The sequence below is a fragment of the Ammodytes marinus genome (assembly GCF_949987685.1).
Source record: "Ammodytes marinus genome assembly, chromosome: 22".
Lineage (NCBI taxonomy): Eukaryota > Metazoa > Chordata > Actinopteri > Uranoscopiformes > Ammodytidae > Ammodytes > Ammodytes marinus.
The window spans coordinates 10,790,891-10,809,812 of NC_137226.1; the positions used below are offsets into that span (position 1 = coordinate 10,790,891).

At 41.3% G+C, this 18,922-nt stretch overlaps 1 protein-coding gene across 1 annotated transcript in view; it reads right to left on the reverse strand.

Annotated features, from left to right (window-relative positions):
- Positions 1-8,072: 8,072 nt before the first annotated feature.
- LOC307268767 (uncharacterized protein) overlaps positions 8,073-18,922 on the reverse strand; it is a gene marked incomplete at its 5' end in the record, with an annotated part of 73,975 nt that continues 63,125 nt past the window's right edge. The window contains 19 exons of the mRNA XM_080051513.1: positions 8,073-8,868; positions 9,191-9,297; positions 9,540-9,783; positions 10,366-10,496; positions 10,844-11,093; positions 11,222-11,355; positions 11,807-12,038; positions 12,137-12,252; positions 12,698-12,950; positions 13,440-13,585; positions 13,751-13,908; positions 14,036-14,127; positions 14,419-14,567; positions 14,659-14,881; positions 15,424-15,605; positions 16,110-16,356; positions 16,449-16,516; positions 17,733-18,180; positions 18,258-18,264. Of these exons, the coding sequence (XP_079907639.1) occupies positions 8,861-8,868; positions 9,191-9,297; positions 9,540-9,783; positions 10,366-10,496; positions 10,844-11,093; positions 11,222-11,355; positions 11,807-12,038; positions 12,137-12,252; positions 12,698-12,950; positions 13,440-13,585; positions 13,751-13,908; positions 14,036-14,127; positions 14,419-14,567; positions 14,659-14,881; positions 15,424-15,605; positions 16,110-16,356; positions 16,449-16,516; positions 17,733-18,180; positions 18,258-18,264 (3,195 nt within the window). The 3' untranslated portion in view covers positions 8,073-8,860. The remainder of the gene's footprint in view (positions 8,869-9,190; positions 9,298-9,539; positions 9,784-10,365; positions 10,497-10,843; positions 11,094-11,221; positions 11,356-11,806; positions 12,039-12,136; positions 12,253-12,697; positions 12,951-13,439; positions 13,586-13,750; positions 13,909-14,035; positions 14,128-14,418; positions 14,568-14,658; positions 14,882-15,423; positions 15,606-16,109; positions 16,357-16,448; positions 16,517-17,732; positions 18,181-18,257; positions 18,265-18,922) is intronic.

Below are 18,922 nucleotides of genomic sequence, written 5' to 3' on the forward strand. Positions count from 1 at the left end.
ACGTGTGGTTTCTGTAGTGTGGCCGAATTATGTGTGTCTGTGTTTGTGGTGAGATTTGTTTCTTTCTTCTGCGGTTCACTGGAAACAGGTCAAGCGGACAGAGGAGATGAACACTCACGAAAAGGGTACTCTGTGTATGTGTGTGTGTGTGTGTGTGTGTGTGTGTGTGTGTGTGTGTGTGTGTGTGTGTGTGTGTGTGTGTGTGTGTGTGTGTGTGTGGGAGAGGGGGTAGAAAGCCTGTGTGTGTGTGACGGCTGTATGGGGAATAATATTTTAAGAAGGGCCTTATGGACTCCTGTGGTCCCTCCCCCTTCTCTCTGTCACTTCCCTTTTCTCAGCACTGGTTCTGGTTTCTCTGCACTGTATCTGACCCTGACCCCTGACCTCTCTGTGCTGAACAAAAATGTCCCAACAGGGATCAATTACACAGCATATTAAAAATCTATTTTTCTTCCATTTCATCCTCCTTTTTTGTCTCTCCCACCTTCTCTAGTTCTTTCCTACGTGCCCCCCCTCCTCTCATTCTCCTTCTCTAATCCCCTGTTTTTTCTTACTCCCCACTTTCTCACTCAGTCTCTTTTCTCTCTCTCTCTCTCCCTCTCTTGCTGGAATGTGCTGCCCAGAAGCAGCTGAGTGGAGGAATGCTGCTGCAACAAGCCCGTACACAACCCCAAGGGAGGGAGGCTCCCTACACACACACACACACACACACACACACACACACACACACACACACACACACACACACACACACACACACACACACACACACACACACACACACACACACACACACACACACACACACTTTCTTCCTCACTGCTAAACGATAAACTCCCTCCATCCTCTCCCTTATGTCTTGTGTGTGCCTGCGTTATATAAAGGGCAAATCATGAAGCTGTGAAGCATGTTTGGGAACATAACAGGATGAGCAGATCTTACTAGGGACACACACACAGACACATACACACATTATAGAACGTGAGCCTGCCTGTTGCAGTAATGTAGCCGGGTGAAAATGTCTGCCCTCGGGGTAGACAAATGACTCAGTGGTATGTTACACAACCCCAACGCCGTGCCTCCCTCTGTTCTCTGTTTGAAATAAAGAGAATAAAAGAGTCGGGGAGAGTATAACTAATGCATATGCCCCCGTACATGTGACATTGACATGCTGTCATGCTCCGTGACATGTGACAATCCATGATACCACAGGGCACTAGAGGGTCACTAAGTGGTTTGATGAATATGGAAATGTTGAAAACCACATTGTATGGCCTTTGCACTCAACAGATGTCGACCTATAACTGAAACAGAAGGGGAGATTATGGAGAGACGTGCATCATCATCCACCTGCATCATCAAAACACATCTGGAGGAAATATGCTTTTTGGGGAAAGCTGTGCATCCATGTTATATCTGACACTGTGTTGTTGTTTTTTCTTTAATGTGTCACATATCAACACGTTCTCATTCCCAACTCAGTGACCTATGTTGCACATATACAGTATGTGTTGGGAACTCTCTGACGGAAGAAAGGAGACAAGGATATGGTTTTTGCAGTGTTGCCGAATATGGACTCATAAACATTAAAAAAAACAAGAAAAACATGGTGTTTCATGAAATAATTTCAATGTTTTACACAAAGTCAATGAATTTCAGCCTCATTGCCTGTGTGATATGAGTGAAGGAAAGAGTACGAGAGGGTGAGACTGTGAAAAGTGGACTGAGCGATAGGGTGATGTGGCACTGCTTGGCCTGTGTGTGTGTGTGTGTGTGTGTGTGTGTGTGTGTGTGTGTGTGTGTGTGTGTGTGTGTGTGTGTGTGTTCTTGAGTGCAGCAACACCCTCACTGTAACCGTTCCCTCAACAGATTCCAGCCAGCCTGTCTCTGTCTTCACCAATGTCACACACACACATGGGCTCAAGTGCACACAGGCACACACACACACACTGGCAGACAGCCAGACATTGGCGGTTGGACGCTCTGTCAGATTTAGACACGTAATTACTGTCCTAGCTTTCGAGAGTTGTGTGTGTGTGTGTCTATTTAAGTATCCTATGTGTTTATGTCAGTGACACTGGTGTAGAGATATTCCCACAATATTATAAATGGGCAGCGTGGCCTGACACACAGTCAAAAGTAGGCAGGAGACAACTTCCAGCCAACCCTGAAGACTATGGCAGGGACATTAATAAATAAAAATGATACAGAAATAAAAATAAGACTAAAGGAAGGACCATCATGACTTAGAAATACTGTTTCAAGAGGATCCTAGTCTCTGTAGAGTAAATTACTATCCACTAGCGCCCCCGGGTGGCCAATATCTGCAAGTTGCAGTACCAACAACACTTAAAGCTGATGGTTTGATGGTGACAGCCCTGGAGGGAAAATCTATCAGTTCAGCGAAATCCAACATTACAATGAGCACAACATGGTTTATAATATACTATATTGGATTGCACATATTGGATTTTTTCTAACATAGAGCGGCTGTTTACAGTATTTCGTAAAGTCTGCACAGCAAATGTAATGGCGAATGTGGAGTTTTGATGGACAAGCTAAGTCAGAGATCAGAGATTTTCTTTGGCAAAATCTGGTGTCACTGATAAAGCTACTGTAATGTAGAAAACTGTTAAATGGCAAATAAGGTGCAATTGGAACAGTAGCCTATACCTTGAACTTAAAATAGACACAGGAGATGTCATTTTGAATCTACGGTCTGATTTGAGTTTACATTCGTGATGGGATTAATTTGTATGATAAAATTGTTCATTTTCACAGTTTATTATATATGAATTTATATATGAAATAATGTTGTTGATAATATTTTTACATAATCTGCTGGCCTCCATTTGTATTATGTTTTGAATGCCTGTTGGGATTCCGCAGAATGTTGAAATGGGTTTTTCCAATGGAATGTAAAGGTAGAACTTTGGTGCTGTGATGTCATGGAATTCACAACTGCTGCATCATTGTGTTCTTCTGTTGAGCAGAGCCATTAGTCTACAAACACAGCTGCTAGTCACTTGTGTCTGCAAACCTGCATATGATCGAAGTATTTTGTGAAAGTCAAAATTCCTTAAAAGTTCTCAGTAAGTTCGGATATCCTAGGAACCATGAGCTCCAAGAAGCAAAGGTAAGAAATGTAGTGACTATTGTACAATGTCTATACCCAAGCTTTCAATGTTACTTTAGTTTGACACTGTTTTGACCTCGCTGAACTATTATCACCAGGCGTCTGCCGAAAATCGGTGGAAATCATCAGATGATGGGAGGAGATGGAAGTGATGTGTATCCAAACAAGGTCAGCACAACATAACCTGAAATGCTCTCTGTCAAAATCTTGATTATTTTACTAGATTTGTTTTTTCTTTTGTTTTCTTTTTGTTTCAATTGAAAATGTATTTGCTTACCATCTGTTATGTAGTCCATTTCGATATTTTTCTTAAACAGTTACTTACAGTAACACAGAGCAATTTCAGTTGTACATAGGCTATACAAACAATGAAACCATTTCATTGTGACAAATTTTAGCACAGCAAGGAAAAGTTGTTCAATCAGTTGTTTTATCACCTTCAAAGCTCTCTCTCTAAATCATATTCCCTTGTTGTGACATAAACCAGGTTCACACAGGATATGTCCATGGTGACCTCCTGACCTCAGCTACCTCCAAGCCTGCAGTGCGACCACGCATCACCATGCCACAAATTGGCAACGGCAGGCTGATAGAACAATACATCGACAAGGACATGGTTAAGGTTAGTTTGCCCTTTCTAAATCAATACAAATCAAATCCACTATGTATTATTGCACTGAGGTAGTAACAGTATAACATTCAGTTGACACCTTAGCTAATATTTGCCTAAGACATTTTGGCTGTACCTCCTCTTAACAACCAATTGTTTTTGTCTTCTTTTCGCCCCACCATATGAACAATCAGCCCAGAGCAATAAGAGGCGAAATTGTTGCCACCTGCTTTCCCCAGTTGCCAGTCCGAGCTGTTGTCCAGCAGAAGGACCAGAGGTTGAACAAGCGCTCCTCGGCCTCCAAACTTGGCTTTGACCATCTGCCCCTCATACCTCCAGGTGGGAAGAGTCCAGTCGTATATACTGTATCAATCCAGCCTGTCTTGTCTTTTTGCAGAATGAAGAGGGATATTTCATTTCTGTTCTAACATGAAAAGCTTTCTACAGCCATAACCTGAACCCCTTTACTTGGAAACCTTCCAACTTTGACAAACGTATGTTTCTTTAAAATCTCTTGCAGTCGTGAGAAAAGACTGCAGCATTAAGGAGGGCGGTCAGCCGAAGAGGGACAGGCCGACACATGTGCCTCTGCCTCCCATTGAATGCCAGAGCCAGTCCAGCAGATACAGAAGCTCCGGGCTGAGGCTTCGCAGACATGAAACGATTATCCACAAGCCCAACGAAGCTGAGATGATGAACAACCTCTGCAAGCTGCCTGACATCATCAACGCCCCAGTGAAACGCTGCAGGCCAAAGAGCGGCAACGAGCAAAGGCTGCCAACATGTGTGCTGCCATCTCGCCAAGAGAGGAAAGAGAGAGAGGAGAAGGCTAGGAGGCAGGAGAACATCAAGCTGCCCCCCATTACGCACAGGTCTGAGAGTCCCACTCTGGTGGACATAGCCAGCAAGAGGAGAAGATGAACATTGAAATCTTCAAACAAAAAGCTTGGCTTTGGACCAGCTTGCATCAAATCTTGAAATTGATGCTAAATGACTTTATCTACTGTATATTTCTGTGAGCATTTGCTACCCGCATGATTTTGTTGTTGCTAAACGACGTCTTCATGCAATTTATTTCTGCATTTGCTCATTTACCAGCATGTTTTTTATGATGCTATATGACTTTGTGTATATTTTTTGTTCAAGCATTTGCTACCCGCATGATTTTGTTGTTGCTAAACGATGTCTTCATGCAATTTATTTCTGCATTTGCTTCTTTACTTGTTTATGAATTTAGTTTTTTGCTGTTATACTACTTTGTGATGTTTATTGATTTAGCATTTGCCACGTTACCCGCATGAGTGTTGTTGTTTCCAAATGACGTCATGCAATTTATTTAAACGGGCATTTGCTACCTCACTTTTATGTATTTTGCGGCGATGTGATTTTATGCACGCCAAGTGTCCCTGAACGACACGCTGAACACCAAATTGATCCCAATGGTTAGCTGGACCCTATGTGGTAGCTGCTGCCATTGGTGTATTATTATTTGTGTGGATGGGTTGATGAGAGGCAAACATTTGACTAGATCATAGCCTCAGGATTACCATCACAGCGTTATTAGGCCTACTTTCTGTAAGCATTTGCTACCCGCATGATTTTGTTGTTGCTAAACGATGTCTTCATGCAATTTATTTCTGCATTTGCTTCTTTACTTGTTTATGAATTTTGTTTTTTGCTGTTATACTACTTTGTGATGTTTATTGATTTAGCATTTGCCACGTTACCCGCATGAATGTTGTTGTTTCCAAATGACGTCATGCAATTTATTTAAACGAGCATTTGCTACCTCACTTGTATGTATTTTGCTGTTATATGATTTTATGCACGCCAAGTGTCCCTGAACGACACGCTGAACCCCAAATTGATCCCAATGGTTAGCTGGACCCTACGTGGTAGCTGCTGCCATTGGTGCATTATTATTTGTGTGGATGGGTTGATGAGAGGCAAACATTTGACTAGATCATAGCCTCAGGATTACCATTAGAGCGTTATTAGGCCTACTTTCTGGCATTTGCTACCCGCATGATTTTGTTGTTGCTAAACGATGTCTTCATGCAATTTATTTCTGCATTTGCTTCTTTACTTGTTTATGAATTTTGTTTTTTGCTGTTATACTACTTTGTGATGTTTATTGATTTAGCATTTGCCACGTTACCCGCATGAATGTTGTTGTTTCCAAATGACGTCATGCAATTTATTTAAACGAGCATTTGCTACCTCACTTTTATGTATTTTGCTGTTATATGATTTTATGCATGCCAAGTGTCCCTGAACGACACGCTGAACCCCAAATTGATCCCAATGGTTAGCTGGACCCTACGTGGTAGCTGCTGCCATTGGTGCATTATTATTTGTGTGGATGGGTTGATGAGAGGCAACAAATTGACTAGATCATAGCCTCAGGATTACCATTAGAGCGTGAATGTGTGTGTGTGTTTGTGTCAATGGGTGAATGCTACTGTGCAAAGTGCTTCTAGTGGTCAATTATGACTAGAGAGGCACTTTGTACGGTCCATTCACCATTGTATTTCCTTCAAACATGTACTACATGAATAAAGTTACACACTTAACATTTGAGATCATTCTTTGTTCTATTTTTTATGTGTAAAGACTTCATAACTTACTTTATGTTTAAGTACCATCTCTTTAAACCTATGGCATCAGCATGTGTTGATTCAGCAAATGGCCCAAAACAAGTGACAATGCCCTGTTGTGTAGCAGCCATTTTAATCTTGACTCTGGTCCATCGTTTGTTCATTACAGATCGCCTCAAGTCATTTAGCAACTGCAGCTAGAATGCAAAGTTAACTTGGATCACTGTTTATTTGGTTTACCATAACTTTGTAACGGCTAAATCCACAACAAATGTTTGTTTGTTCCGTTTATGAGCTTTAAAACAGGGTGACGTTGAAGGTGAAAGGGTTACCCTGAAAAAAGGATGATGTAGAAGTGGCCTATGAAATAACTCATATTACATGCACTACTATTGCAGATTTCACATTTAAATAAATGTTTATCATGTTTTATATGTTTATGCATATATAGGCTCCAGAATCTAAGTGTATATATTCATTACATAGAATTTAGATTTCTTCCTTAAGAGGTAGCCTACTTATATATATTTGATTGCCTATTCAATTTGTTATTCAATTTATTTTCTATTCTAATTTAAACATTTGATTTTTCTGCAATCCTGTTATTCTATGATGAAAATAATACCTCAAACCTTAAGAAACAAACCATAAAAAATCAATTTTAAGTAAAAATACCTCAAAATCAAAAGTTGTAGGCCTCTTGCGCACTTACATGTACTCCGTTACTTTTGTGTGCAGGAAATTTCAGATGATTAAAGTCATTAGGAGACATCGCCTGGGAGCTACACATTTGCATTTCTGTGATAAAGTTAGTTCCAGTGAAATGTTATGCAAACCTTGTAGCTTCAGTACAGTAGTAAGACAAACTAATGGCCTCGCGACTGGAAACCATAGTCGTTGCCTAGCGGCCTTTTCATTACACTTCAACTAACTTAATAGAGGCAGAGCAGGAAGCTCCGGCAGACAGCAGATAATGTAAACAGCAGTAAATCATTTAGAGTCTGTCTGGGTTAGAGAGATGGACTGTACAATCACTGCAGGGTAGTAAACATGAGATGTTAACAAAACACATTTGTTCTTTTAGTTATTACAATAGCAACTTTGAGTTTCTAGAAAATCGCAATATAAATGCAATGTAGCCTATTATTATTACCCTTAGTTAGAATGTGTCTTTTATACAATGTATTTTATTCCCTTTCGGTGATACAGTCTAGCCTACAGTGGTTGCTGAAATGCGCTATGTAAATAAGCTTGCCTTGCCTTCTTTCATTAATCACTGTCTAAATCTCTGGTTAATGATTTAATCTTAATGCAATTTTGGTCACACTGCTATCATTCTGTATGGAAAAAAGATGACACTTATTTGTAAATTGATGAAATAGCTTTGTTGCTCAAACCAAAGCAATAAAGCCCTGAACCTTTCCTGAACTCTGATTACCTAATATATTTTTAATATACTTTAACATTTTTTATTTTGCAGATTTGTGGTATTATAATAAAGTGCATTTGTCTGCTTGCCATATTTTGTCAAGCTGTGAATGTGCCATTCATTTGAATGGAGCAGTTATATGGTTGTTAGGTTATAATTTCAACTTCCAATTGTGTTTTATTTTACTTATTTGGTTTTCTAGTGTACGGTCCACAATCTTAAACAGTTATGGATGATCATGCAACAAACCACGGCAAAAAAAAATAAAAAATCAACATTTCAAGTTTCTTTTTAATGGACTTGACAAAACCTCTACACATTTATGGAAACAAAAATAGCTTCAATTCAATCTTTTGAAGTGTGACATAATTAAAGTGTAAAAACTTTGGGATACAAACGAGAAACATAATTTAAATAAATAAATAAAATTCTGGTCAGGTCGACTCATACCGAGTATAATAATAACATTGTAAACAAAGGCAAAGACAGAAAGATTAAACAAGTGAGACCTGAAGACAACAACAACAACAACAGAAAAAGCAGCCGTTTGCTGTGGTTACAGTAATAGAGGCCTTTGCGTGTATTTCCTCTTGCATGTGCTTAGATTCACTTAACTTTATTTCAAGTACAAAATAACTGAATACTATCAAAAACATGATTTCTGGAGGTCTCCAGGTCAAGATCAGAGATTCATATTTTATCACCTCGATCCCTGAGCTCCCTGGTTTTTAAGTGTCATGGCTCTATCGTAATTAATTATCAAAAAGACACTCTGGTGGACAGACGCAAACACACGCACACACACACACACACACGCACGCACACGCACACAAACACACACACACACGCACGCACCACTACAGCATACAGCAGGTATGTGTGTATGAAGAATGTATAAGTATTTTTTTAGTATATATACAAAGGGCTTGGATGAGCATGGACAGGCCCTCCTTCTTGGTCATCTGTAAACAACTGCAATCACAGCTGTTTAATTCAATTGAACAGTTTCTTTCAGTTCAGTTTATTTTTTTTTTCTCTTCTGGAGCTGCTGTGTCCTCGTTAATCTCGCTCCACGATGACGGACAGTTTCAGGACTCTGGATCAGACCAATAAATTTGAGTTATTAACTGTTTGAGCAACACTTTCCAAATAGGAATATAAATGAGTTGGTTTAGTGATCTCTACTTTTTTTTTCTACATGAGTAAAGGACATGTTAAAAGGAACAGTTTGATATTTTGAGAAATTGGCTTGTTTGCTTTGAGAGTTGAGATTGATATGTCTCACTAGCTTGTGCTCTTATTACGTAGCTAAAGCAAGCAGCCAGTTTGCTTAGCTTAGCAAAACAATTGAAAACATGGGGAAAGTGGCTAACTCATGCTAACATGATGCGAATCAGTGAGGCAATGCGACATCTTACCTTCAACATCTGCTGTATCGTCGGCCAGGGGGTCGTTGTTTGGTACATACTTGCTGCCAAATATCTGCACCAACTGCTCAAAGAACTTGCATTCCTGTTTCTCTCCCCTTGAAAAGAAAAAAACAGAATTTCACAGCTCATTCTTAGGATAAAAAAAAAGTTGTGCTTCAAATGCTGTGAACAACAGGATTGGATCAAATGTTAGGAGCTTTAAAACAAGCTAAGATAATAAATCTGTATGAAGACCACGCAGAATGTAATGTGAAGACCTAGTACAGCATGATCTAGCCACATTAAGCCACCTGGTCAACCCCCCCCCCCCCCCCTTACAATGAACAATGGTACGTACTTTCTGCCTTCGAGGAAGTGTCTGAAATTAGCCCTCAGCCTCTTGATTCTGGTCTGACACTGGTCGGAGGTGCGCTGGTGGCCCTGGCTGACCATGACCTCAGAGATCTGGATGAAGATGTGTTTGTTCTTGGTGCAGCCTTTCAAGTTCTCCTGGATCTCCTCACTGCCCCAGATGTCCAGCAGGGCCTGTGTCTCCCCATCGCTCCAGGGCAGCTTAGAGCTGTCAGTCGCCCACTGGGTAGCTGAGGGAAAAGAGTGGAAGAGGAAAGGAATAGTTTGACATTTTTTGAGAATTAAGCTTATTTTGCCTTTTTGCTGAGAGTTCATTGAGAAAGTCAGTACATCTTTCAAGTTTGTAAACTTCTAAGCTTAGCTTAGCATACAAACTGTACACAGAAGGGGAAAGCGCAAGCCTGGCTCTGTTGAAAGGTAACACAATTCAGGGTGGTAGGCACCGAACAGGAGGGTGTTAGTAGTAAAACTAGTGGTGGCTGGTACTACGGTGCCCACCATCTCTACTATTGTGTCCTTGAGCAAGACATTTAACCCCAAACTGCTCCAGGGGTGCTGTACTATGGATGACCCTTCGCTCTGACCCCCTCCGAATTGTGTGAACTTGAGAGGGGATATGCCAAAAGACAAATTTCAATGTGCCTTGTGTAAATTGACTCATAGAGATAACTTAACTTAACTACCAGCGACTCTAAAGCTCACTAAAGTCAATAGCAAATTACTTCTTGAAAATCCCAAATTGTTTATTTAATAATGTGGAGTCGATACATTAACAAAAAAAAAACTACATGAAAAGTCTCTTTTAGTTTTACCTTTCTCTTGAGCAGGCACTAGTGTTTGGTCATCTGGTTCCTCTTTGACTGACATGTCCGCGACAGAGTCCTCCTCTTTCAGCTCCTTCCTGAAGATTTCATCCATCTCACTGAAGAATTTATAATCCTCCCTGAATTAAAAAGTAAATAAACATGAAAAGTTACCACCAAACAGGACAACACATAGAGCTATTTTAATAACAATTACGTTAAATTCAGACATCTTCACCAACCATCAACTTTTGTTTTAGAAGTGACTACTGATGCTACAAAGGAAAAGCTGAGGAAAGCATTAAAATAAAAAGTTCTACTGGTTTTCCTGGAGTTTCAACTACATTCAAAGCCTTTCAGTCACAAGACCTTGAATACTGAGATCTCAATATAACATTTGACAGTAATCAATGGTAAACTTTAACTTTATATACTGCCCGATAGAGCAGATGTGAGTTTCAATAGTCATAGCTTTGTGTTCACTTACTTCTCATGGAGGAAGCCATGTTTGAGACGCTTGATGCGGGTGTAGCACTGATCGGTGGTGCGTATGAAGCCTTGGTCGCCCATCTTCTCAGAGATGTACTCGAAGATGTGGCGGTTCTTGAGGCAGCCCCTCAGGGTGAGCTGTACACTGTCTTCACCCCAGATCCCCAGCAGGGTGCGCGTCTCCTGGTCCGACCACGGCATCTTTCTGCTAAGGTCGGCCAGGAGGCGGCTGGCTGACGGCTGCTCGTCTACTTGTGGAGAAAAGAAAGGGTTTTTTAAATCTTGGAAATTGACATAGTAAAAGTGTACGGTTCCAGAAGTCCAAAAGGCGTGATGAGACAAATGATTTAACAGACTTGATTGTATTTAAACCTACACATTTCAATATCCTTGTCCATATTCAAGGTGGCGTCAGTGGCAGTGCTGTCGGCATCAACATATGAAAAGTTATCCCCGAGCACTGGAGCCAGGAGGTGAAAGTATCGATAGACAGCAGGCCGTCCTCCGCTTCTGGAAAAACAGTCAATCAAAAGCAAAATTAGGGGGGAGGGGGGTGGGTGGAAATGGTGATCTTTAAAGCTTTAGTGTGTAACTTTTTCATACGAACGAATGTCTGTTACATTCAAGCAATCGACAGAATGAGTTGACGCAAAGTTGATAAAGCCTATCAGCTCAGAAAAAAAAAACTTTCGCTGTAATTCTCAGTATGGCAGCTTTTACAAACTGGTGTCGCCCCCACTGACACCGGCATAAAACCTCAGAAAAAATCCCAAGCAGTGCAGACGAAATGTTTCAGTTGTTTGATTCTACTGCTAAGAAAAAACGTAGATGCATGGACAGTGTTATTGTAATAACTCAGAATCCCTCATGGGGGGGGGGGCGAGAGAAGTTCCGCACTATAGCTTTAATTTGATATAAAAACATTTCTTGCTTATATTCGGTATAATAATGTCTTGTTTACCTGCGGCTGTTGCAGTAGCGCCTGTAAGTCTTCTTCAACCTCTTGATCCGGGAGTGGCACTGCTCTGTCGTCCTCGGGTATCCCATGGCGACCATTTTCTCCGATATGTCAGCGTATATGTGCATGTTTCTCACGCAGGTTTTCAGGCTGTGCTGCACGTCATCCGTAGCCCACAGCTCAACCAGAGCGACCGTCTCCTGGTCTGTCCACACTACGTTACAGCCATCTGCACCTGTTGGGTAGATGTAGAGGTAGGATAGAATTATTCAATGTTTATCTGACAGGGGATTTTCTTCTAACTGCATTATGAGTGAACGAAAATAACTTTACTTGGATCCGTGTCTGTTGGTTCATCTCTTTCATCGTACTCGTCCACAGAAACTGCCTCCGGTCCAAGGATTTGTTCCAGCTGGTCGTAGAATCGATAATCTACTTTCCTGCCACGTCTAGAATAAGACATGAAAAGACGTAAATGTGAACCGTTAAAGGTGCACTATGTCACTTTGGGTGTGTCAGAGAAGTGAACATTTTCTAGTATATTTGCTCAACGCAATATAAACAAGCTTTTCTCACAGGAAGATTGGATCCCTGGAACACGGTCTGAGGTTAGAAAGACATCCTGAAAAGTAACTGTTTCACTGTTGTTGTTTACAGCATCAGGGCCCACAGTGTGGTTTACAACCATATTCTAGTCTCACATTTCGTTGCGGATGCCTCGAAATAATTAAGTTCAAAAATGAGAATTACATTTAGAGTAAATATGTTTTGTAAACTTACTGCAGGTCCTGCAAATGTAAACAAACCCCCCTCCTCCTAAACTGCATAGTGCACCTTTAAAGTCAATAGCAAACGGATAAAACAGGCAAATTGACACAAAAAGATTGATCTCACTTCTTCTTGTCGTAGCTCTGTCGAAAGTTGTTCCTAAGTGCCTTGACTTTCCAGCGGCACTGCTCGGAGGTTTTGGAGAATCCGAGGTCTTGCATTCTCTCCGAAATGTTGGCGTAAACGTGTCCGTTGTGGATGAAACCCCGCATGGCCCTCTGAACCTCGTCACCGCCCCAAATCTCAATCAGTGCCAGGGTCTCCTCATCGGACCACGAGGTAGGTGCTGCTCTCTCCGTTGATATGGCGATTTCTCCATCTAGCGGTACAACAAAAACAAACAGCCCTTGTCATTGCTTTGGACTGGTTTTTGATATTTAATAACAGCTACTAAGGTCATGACTCATTTCCCCTCTTACAAATGAAAAATTTAATTCACGAGTAATAAAACACACCATTTCCCAATTCAAAAACGTAGGGGTTTTCGTTCCTTAGCCTTACTTGATCTGGTATGACCAGTAGCTTACGGTGGCTAGTGCTAGCAAACGTGAACCGAGTCAGTTTGTTGACTCTAGGTTCGCTACCTGTGTTGCTACACTACATATTAGCATTTACATTTATCCCATTGAAAAACACTGTTAAGAAAAGCATCAAACTAGTAGTCGCTCAACAACCTCAAAAGAGCATGAATGTAAAAGTTAATCGGTGCCTTAGCTAAGAGCAATCAAACACATTTTCTGCAGGAAGTTTTCAGTTCTCTTTTGTATGCTTTTGTATGCTGACAAACTATCCACTTTATTTTTCCTACCTGTTTCAGTCGCTGATTCAGCATTGGAGTCCTCTGATATTTCAATGGAGTCCGTCACCATAGTGGCAGATGTTGACGGCTGCTTGTCAAGGATTTGTTCAAGCAGATCGTAGAATTTAAAGTCGACTTTGTCAGTCCCAGCGGAGCTACAGACAGAAAAAAAAAATCAGTTTTATTAAAACACACACACACACGTACTACAATCCTACAGTACAGTGTAGTAAACAGATAAATATTCACAGTTATGGAAGTTTCACTAATGGCCTTTCTTAACTCAACAGAGTTCCATAATAGACACGTGCAGCTCTTACCTCATGTTTTCTTGACACTGCCGATAGTTTGCCTTCAGCCGTTTGATCCTGGTGTGGCACTGGTCGGCTGTGCGGGGGAAGCCGTTGGCGCTGAGTCTCTCTGACACTTCAGTGAAAATGTGACCGTTGTGTTGGGAGCGTCTCATGCCCTGCTGGACCTAAATGTAAAAGGACATTCTTAGTAAAGTGGCAAATATTAACCAACTGAAACAATGAAGGAATTGATTAACTGAAGGCAGATGGTAGTAGTTTCAGAGTTAAAAATGCATAGATGTCTTCCCCTACCTGCGGGTCTCCCCAGATCTCCAAAAGGATGATGGTCTCTTTGTCCGACCAGGGGACTTTCTTTCGGTCTTCCTGAACGCCCACAGGAGACTCTGAAGAGACACACATAGGAATGACAAGACTTTAATGTATCATTGACTACTTTGTTTGGTATTAACCACACTGCTTTAGTTGTATTTTTGAAATTTTGGAACTATAAAGAAGAATTTAACTGTACATATCCTTAAAGTTAAAATCATCATTAAAATGTATTATTTATAATATCAATCCTACCCAAAAAATCCATAAAATGTGTTCGACAGATGACCTGACAATCTAGCGTTGATCATCTAAAAACAAACAAACAAACATATACTGTATGTATATCTGGAATGTGATTTTACCAATTTCCTGTTGGGAGGACGAGGGACCGTCGTTGTCTTCAGGCTCTCCTCCTATTTCATCCAACTGCGGCACTGAGACGAAATCCTTCACTAGAATCCTGCCCAGTTCGTTGTAAAACTTGCACTGGACTAGCTCTAGTCCGCTCAAGCTACATCGAAAAGGATAAAGAAGAGAGAGCCATCAACAAACTAAGTCGTGAACTTTTTCTTTATATCTTTTCATACTGCAAGCATACATACTTGCTTTGGTAGCACTGCCTGAAACGTGATTTCAGCCTTTTCAACCTGGTTTGGCACTGCTCGGATGTCCGTGAGAAGCCGTGGGCAGCTATCTTGTTGGATATGATGGAGAATATGTGTCCGTTTCTGTGCATCCCTCTCAACTCCTGCTGGATCTGGTCCTCACCCCACGTGTTGATGAGGGTCGAAGTCTCTAAGTCGGTCCACGGGACGCTTCTAGTACCTTAAATCAAAATACCAAATCACAATTTTTGAGTATTTGTCGAAGAATTATAGAAGGATTTACAATTCTTAAGGTCTGTTTACTTTTTTTTGCGAAGCATCTGTCGATATGAAGACAAATAACAGTCACCTAATAATACATTCTTAATAATATCAAAATCCTTTTTTTTTTAAGAGTTTTTTTGGCATTTATTTATGCTTTATTAGACAGGTCGGAGAGACAGAGATGAAAAGGGGCAGAGAGGGGAACGACATGCACAGAACGACCATCGGCCAGATTTGAACCCATGGTCTGCTACTTTGGAGGTCTGAGCCTCTATGGACAGGCACACTAACCACTACACCACGAGCACCCCCTGTGACATCAAAATCTTGACCACATCTAATTGATTATTTTTTCAGTCATGTCTCTGGTTGCAGCTTCTTAAATAGTGAATTAGATCCTAAACTGATTATGTCCAAGATCTGGAATGTTGGTCAAACAAATCAAGCAATCATGAACACATGTCATGTAATAAAAGAATGTAAAATGTGACATCATACCGCTTTCCAGACGATTGGTAAGGCAGAGAAACTGCATGTTCTCTTCGACGTCTTCTTGGGGCTCGTCTTCATCGATGACCCCCTCCACATCATAGGTGACCTCAGGGACAGCCGAGGACGCAGAGTTGCCGAGTACCCGCTCCAGTGGCCCGTAGAATTTATACTCTGGCCTGGAGTTCCCTCTGGTGTGAGATCAGGTGAAAGGAAAAAGGGAATTTTTTGCTTCAATTGCTTTTTTCTCTATTGTTTCACAGATTTCAGTTATGACATTCTGATGAAAATACAGCAATATGAAAAAATTGCATGAATGACGATTGTTAATTTAAAAGGTGCACTACATTTGCATTTGTTTACATTTGCATAGCCTGCAATTAGTTTACAGAACATATTTTCTCTACAACTTATTCTTAGTATTGAATAATTCTATCATCATAAATCAAGACACAATTATTTCGAGGCACCTGGAACCAAATGTAAGACTAGAATATGGTTGTAAACAAAACTGTGGGGCCCTGCTGCTGTAAACAACAACAGTGAAAGAGCACATTTTCAGGTAGCTTTCTAACTTTAAACAGTGTTCCAGGGATCCAATTTTTTCTTGGCAGCAAAGTTTGTTAGAATATACCTTAGAAAATGTTCACTTCTCTGACACACGCAAAGTTACACAGTGCACCTTTAATACCCACTTGTTGTTCCTGCGGAAGCATTTCTTCAGTCGTTTGATGCGGGTCTGGCACTGTTCCACTGTTCTCATGTAGCCCCTCTCTGACATCTTCTGTGCGATCTGCGTGAATATGTGACGGTTCTTCAGGCAGCCCTTCAAAGCCCGCTGCATCGAGTCCTTCCCCCAGATGTCCAGCAAATGGAGCGTCTCCTCGTCCGCCCAGGGAACTTTTGTGTCTATTGCAACTGGGAGGGAGCCTTCCTGAGGGTCTAACATGAAATATCAAAGAGTTAAGTACCAGACCTAATCACAGATGGATAAACCCAAGTTTCCATCCATTCCATGCATAAACTGTACAAACCTGTGTATTCTCCCCATATTGAGATTAGAGGAGATTCACCTGAATTCTCACCATCCATTGAGGAATCCCTGTGAAGGTGGAAAAAGACACAATGGATAACGAGGCAAAGATTTGGCTTTCACACCTTCTTCTAATCCGATCAAAGTGATCTCCCTCACTTTGTGATCCCCGAAAAATCAGCTCTAATCTGGACATAATTTAGCTGCAAAGAATATGTGCAATAAAGGAGATAGACACAATGAGCGTTTCACAGATTTAAAGCTACAGGTTACAAGTACATGGAGTAAAACAAAGAAAAACTAACTACTACAAATATTCAAAAGGGTGTTCTAAGCTAAACACTAATATACTTATGATGACAATGCAAACATGCTGCTCAGTTTAGCATGTTAGCATCAGCCCCTAACACAAAAGAACAGCTGATATTCTTGATTTGAATGTCATTTGAGTTTTGCAGGTGTTTTGCAAAACACCAAAGTACTGGACAAATTTAAATGTTGACCTGGCGGTAGCGTTAAATGAAAAGTTAGAGGCTTATAAAGGGTACGAATTGTAATGCAAACTATAAACAAAAAACTATCAAGCCATTTCACTCAAACCCACACATGTCAACTTCATGGTGACGCTAGAGGAATAGGTATCAAGAATATCTGTACCAAATGTCATGGCAATCCATCCACTAGTTGTTGCTATATCTCCACCTTCCACAACATACTGTACCTACATTGCCTTGGAGCCTTGGAGCCAGTGTGGGTAATATAATAATACATTTTATTTATATAGCGCTCTTCTCTCACTCAGAGCGCTTAAACAAGTAAAGGGTAAACAAGTGAATGAAACCACGAGTGATGAGAAAAAAATAAAAACGTGATGCCTGCACTCTTAACCAATTAGGAAGCCCAGCTTTTAAAAAGGTGGAGTCAGTGATTCTGGAGGACGCTAGCTGTCAAAATCACTCTTTGGCAAAATCAGTGACTATCTCATCACGATCCGCTACATGCACATACTATGTACTCTGGAAGAAAAAAATCCAGTCTTAATACACAGCCTAGGCTCTGAAACAGGCATGTTGCAAGCTATGGTGAGCCTTCTTTGTTGACATACCCTTTGTTTACATACAAGTTTACAGAGGCTAGGCTGTGTATTAACAGTACAGACAGGTAGCGGATCGTGAGGAGATATCCACTGATTTTCCACAACAAGCAGTTTCCAGAATTGAGGATTTGCACCTTTAAAAGTATTTGTGTTTTTCAAGTGAACAAAACATTTCTGACACAAACTTACAAGAAAGCTGTCGACTGCGCAGGCTGTTTTGCGGGAAAGTCCACCCCCCCGCTCAGCTTCCTCTTCCTGAGTACGCGCCCTCCTATCAAGCTATGGCTGTTGTCATCGGCTGCCGGGTCCACTTCAGCAGCCTCGTTAGATGTAGTGAGGTCTATGGCATCATGGCATGGCTGTGTACCAATCACATTCCTCTCCTGAGAACTGTTCCCGCCTCTAACCCTCGGCTGCAAACCGACAGAGTCTCTGGTCTGGTTCAGTCTTTGTATGGCTGCTTCCAGGCTCCGCCCACTCCCGCTTGTGTTGGAGGGAGCGTTCAGACGTTCTGTGTGCATCACCGGCGGGCTTGAGTCTTTGTGAGCAGGTGAGCAAGAGTTCATGGCAGGTTTGGTCCCGGGAGGCAGAGACAGCGAGGAGAGGATGCAGTCATCCATCGGTAATAATCTAGGATCTGCAAACAGGGATACAGATGATTCATTAGATTAGATAACTCTTATTGTCTTCGTGTATATCACAGGCTGAGTGTACGGTGGCCCTGAAGGTAAAAAACATTTCACAAAACAACGTCACACTGAACTAAACTATACTTTCCAATTTGAAGTGTTTTCTGAAATGGTGTTGTGTTTTTGACCTTTAAGGGCCACCGTACAGTTACCTGTTAGTTAGTCTGACTACTATAGTCTAGGTTTGTCCTATCGACAAATCTACAAAAAAAAAAGCTGCCAAAGCTACGTCTCCCCTCATTATCTTTCTTTTCAGTCAGACTCTTTGTGCTGGACCATCATTCTTCCTGGGTCTCTCTCTCTCTCTCTCTCTGAGATCTGGATCTGATTCGTCCTCCCTAAGAGATTTAACCTCTACTCTTTTCCTAGTTTGCATGCTGCCCTGTCCCTCTCTCTCTCCCTCCCTGTGTCTCTATCCTATCCGTGTGCAAGCTGTGTTTGACTTCTGTGGTTGTGTGTGCACAAGCTCTCGTGTGGCTCAGGTCCAACCTTGGCGACACATAAAGTGCAATGTCCCCAAGGAATACATTTTGTATTCACATGCATTTCACATGCTCTATGTGATATTTTGTCATGAGAACTTGTTCGTACTGTGATTTGTTTTCTGGTATTTTGTGTACACACTGCATCTCTTTTTCCCTTATCAGAAAAGTAAGGTCAAGGACACAGGACCCAATGACCGTTTCAGTG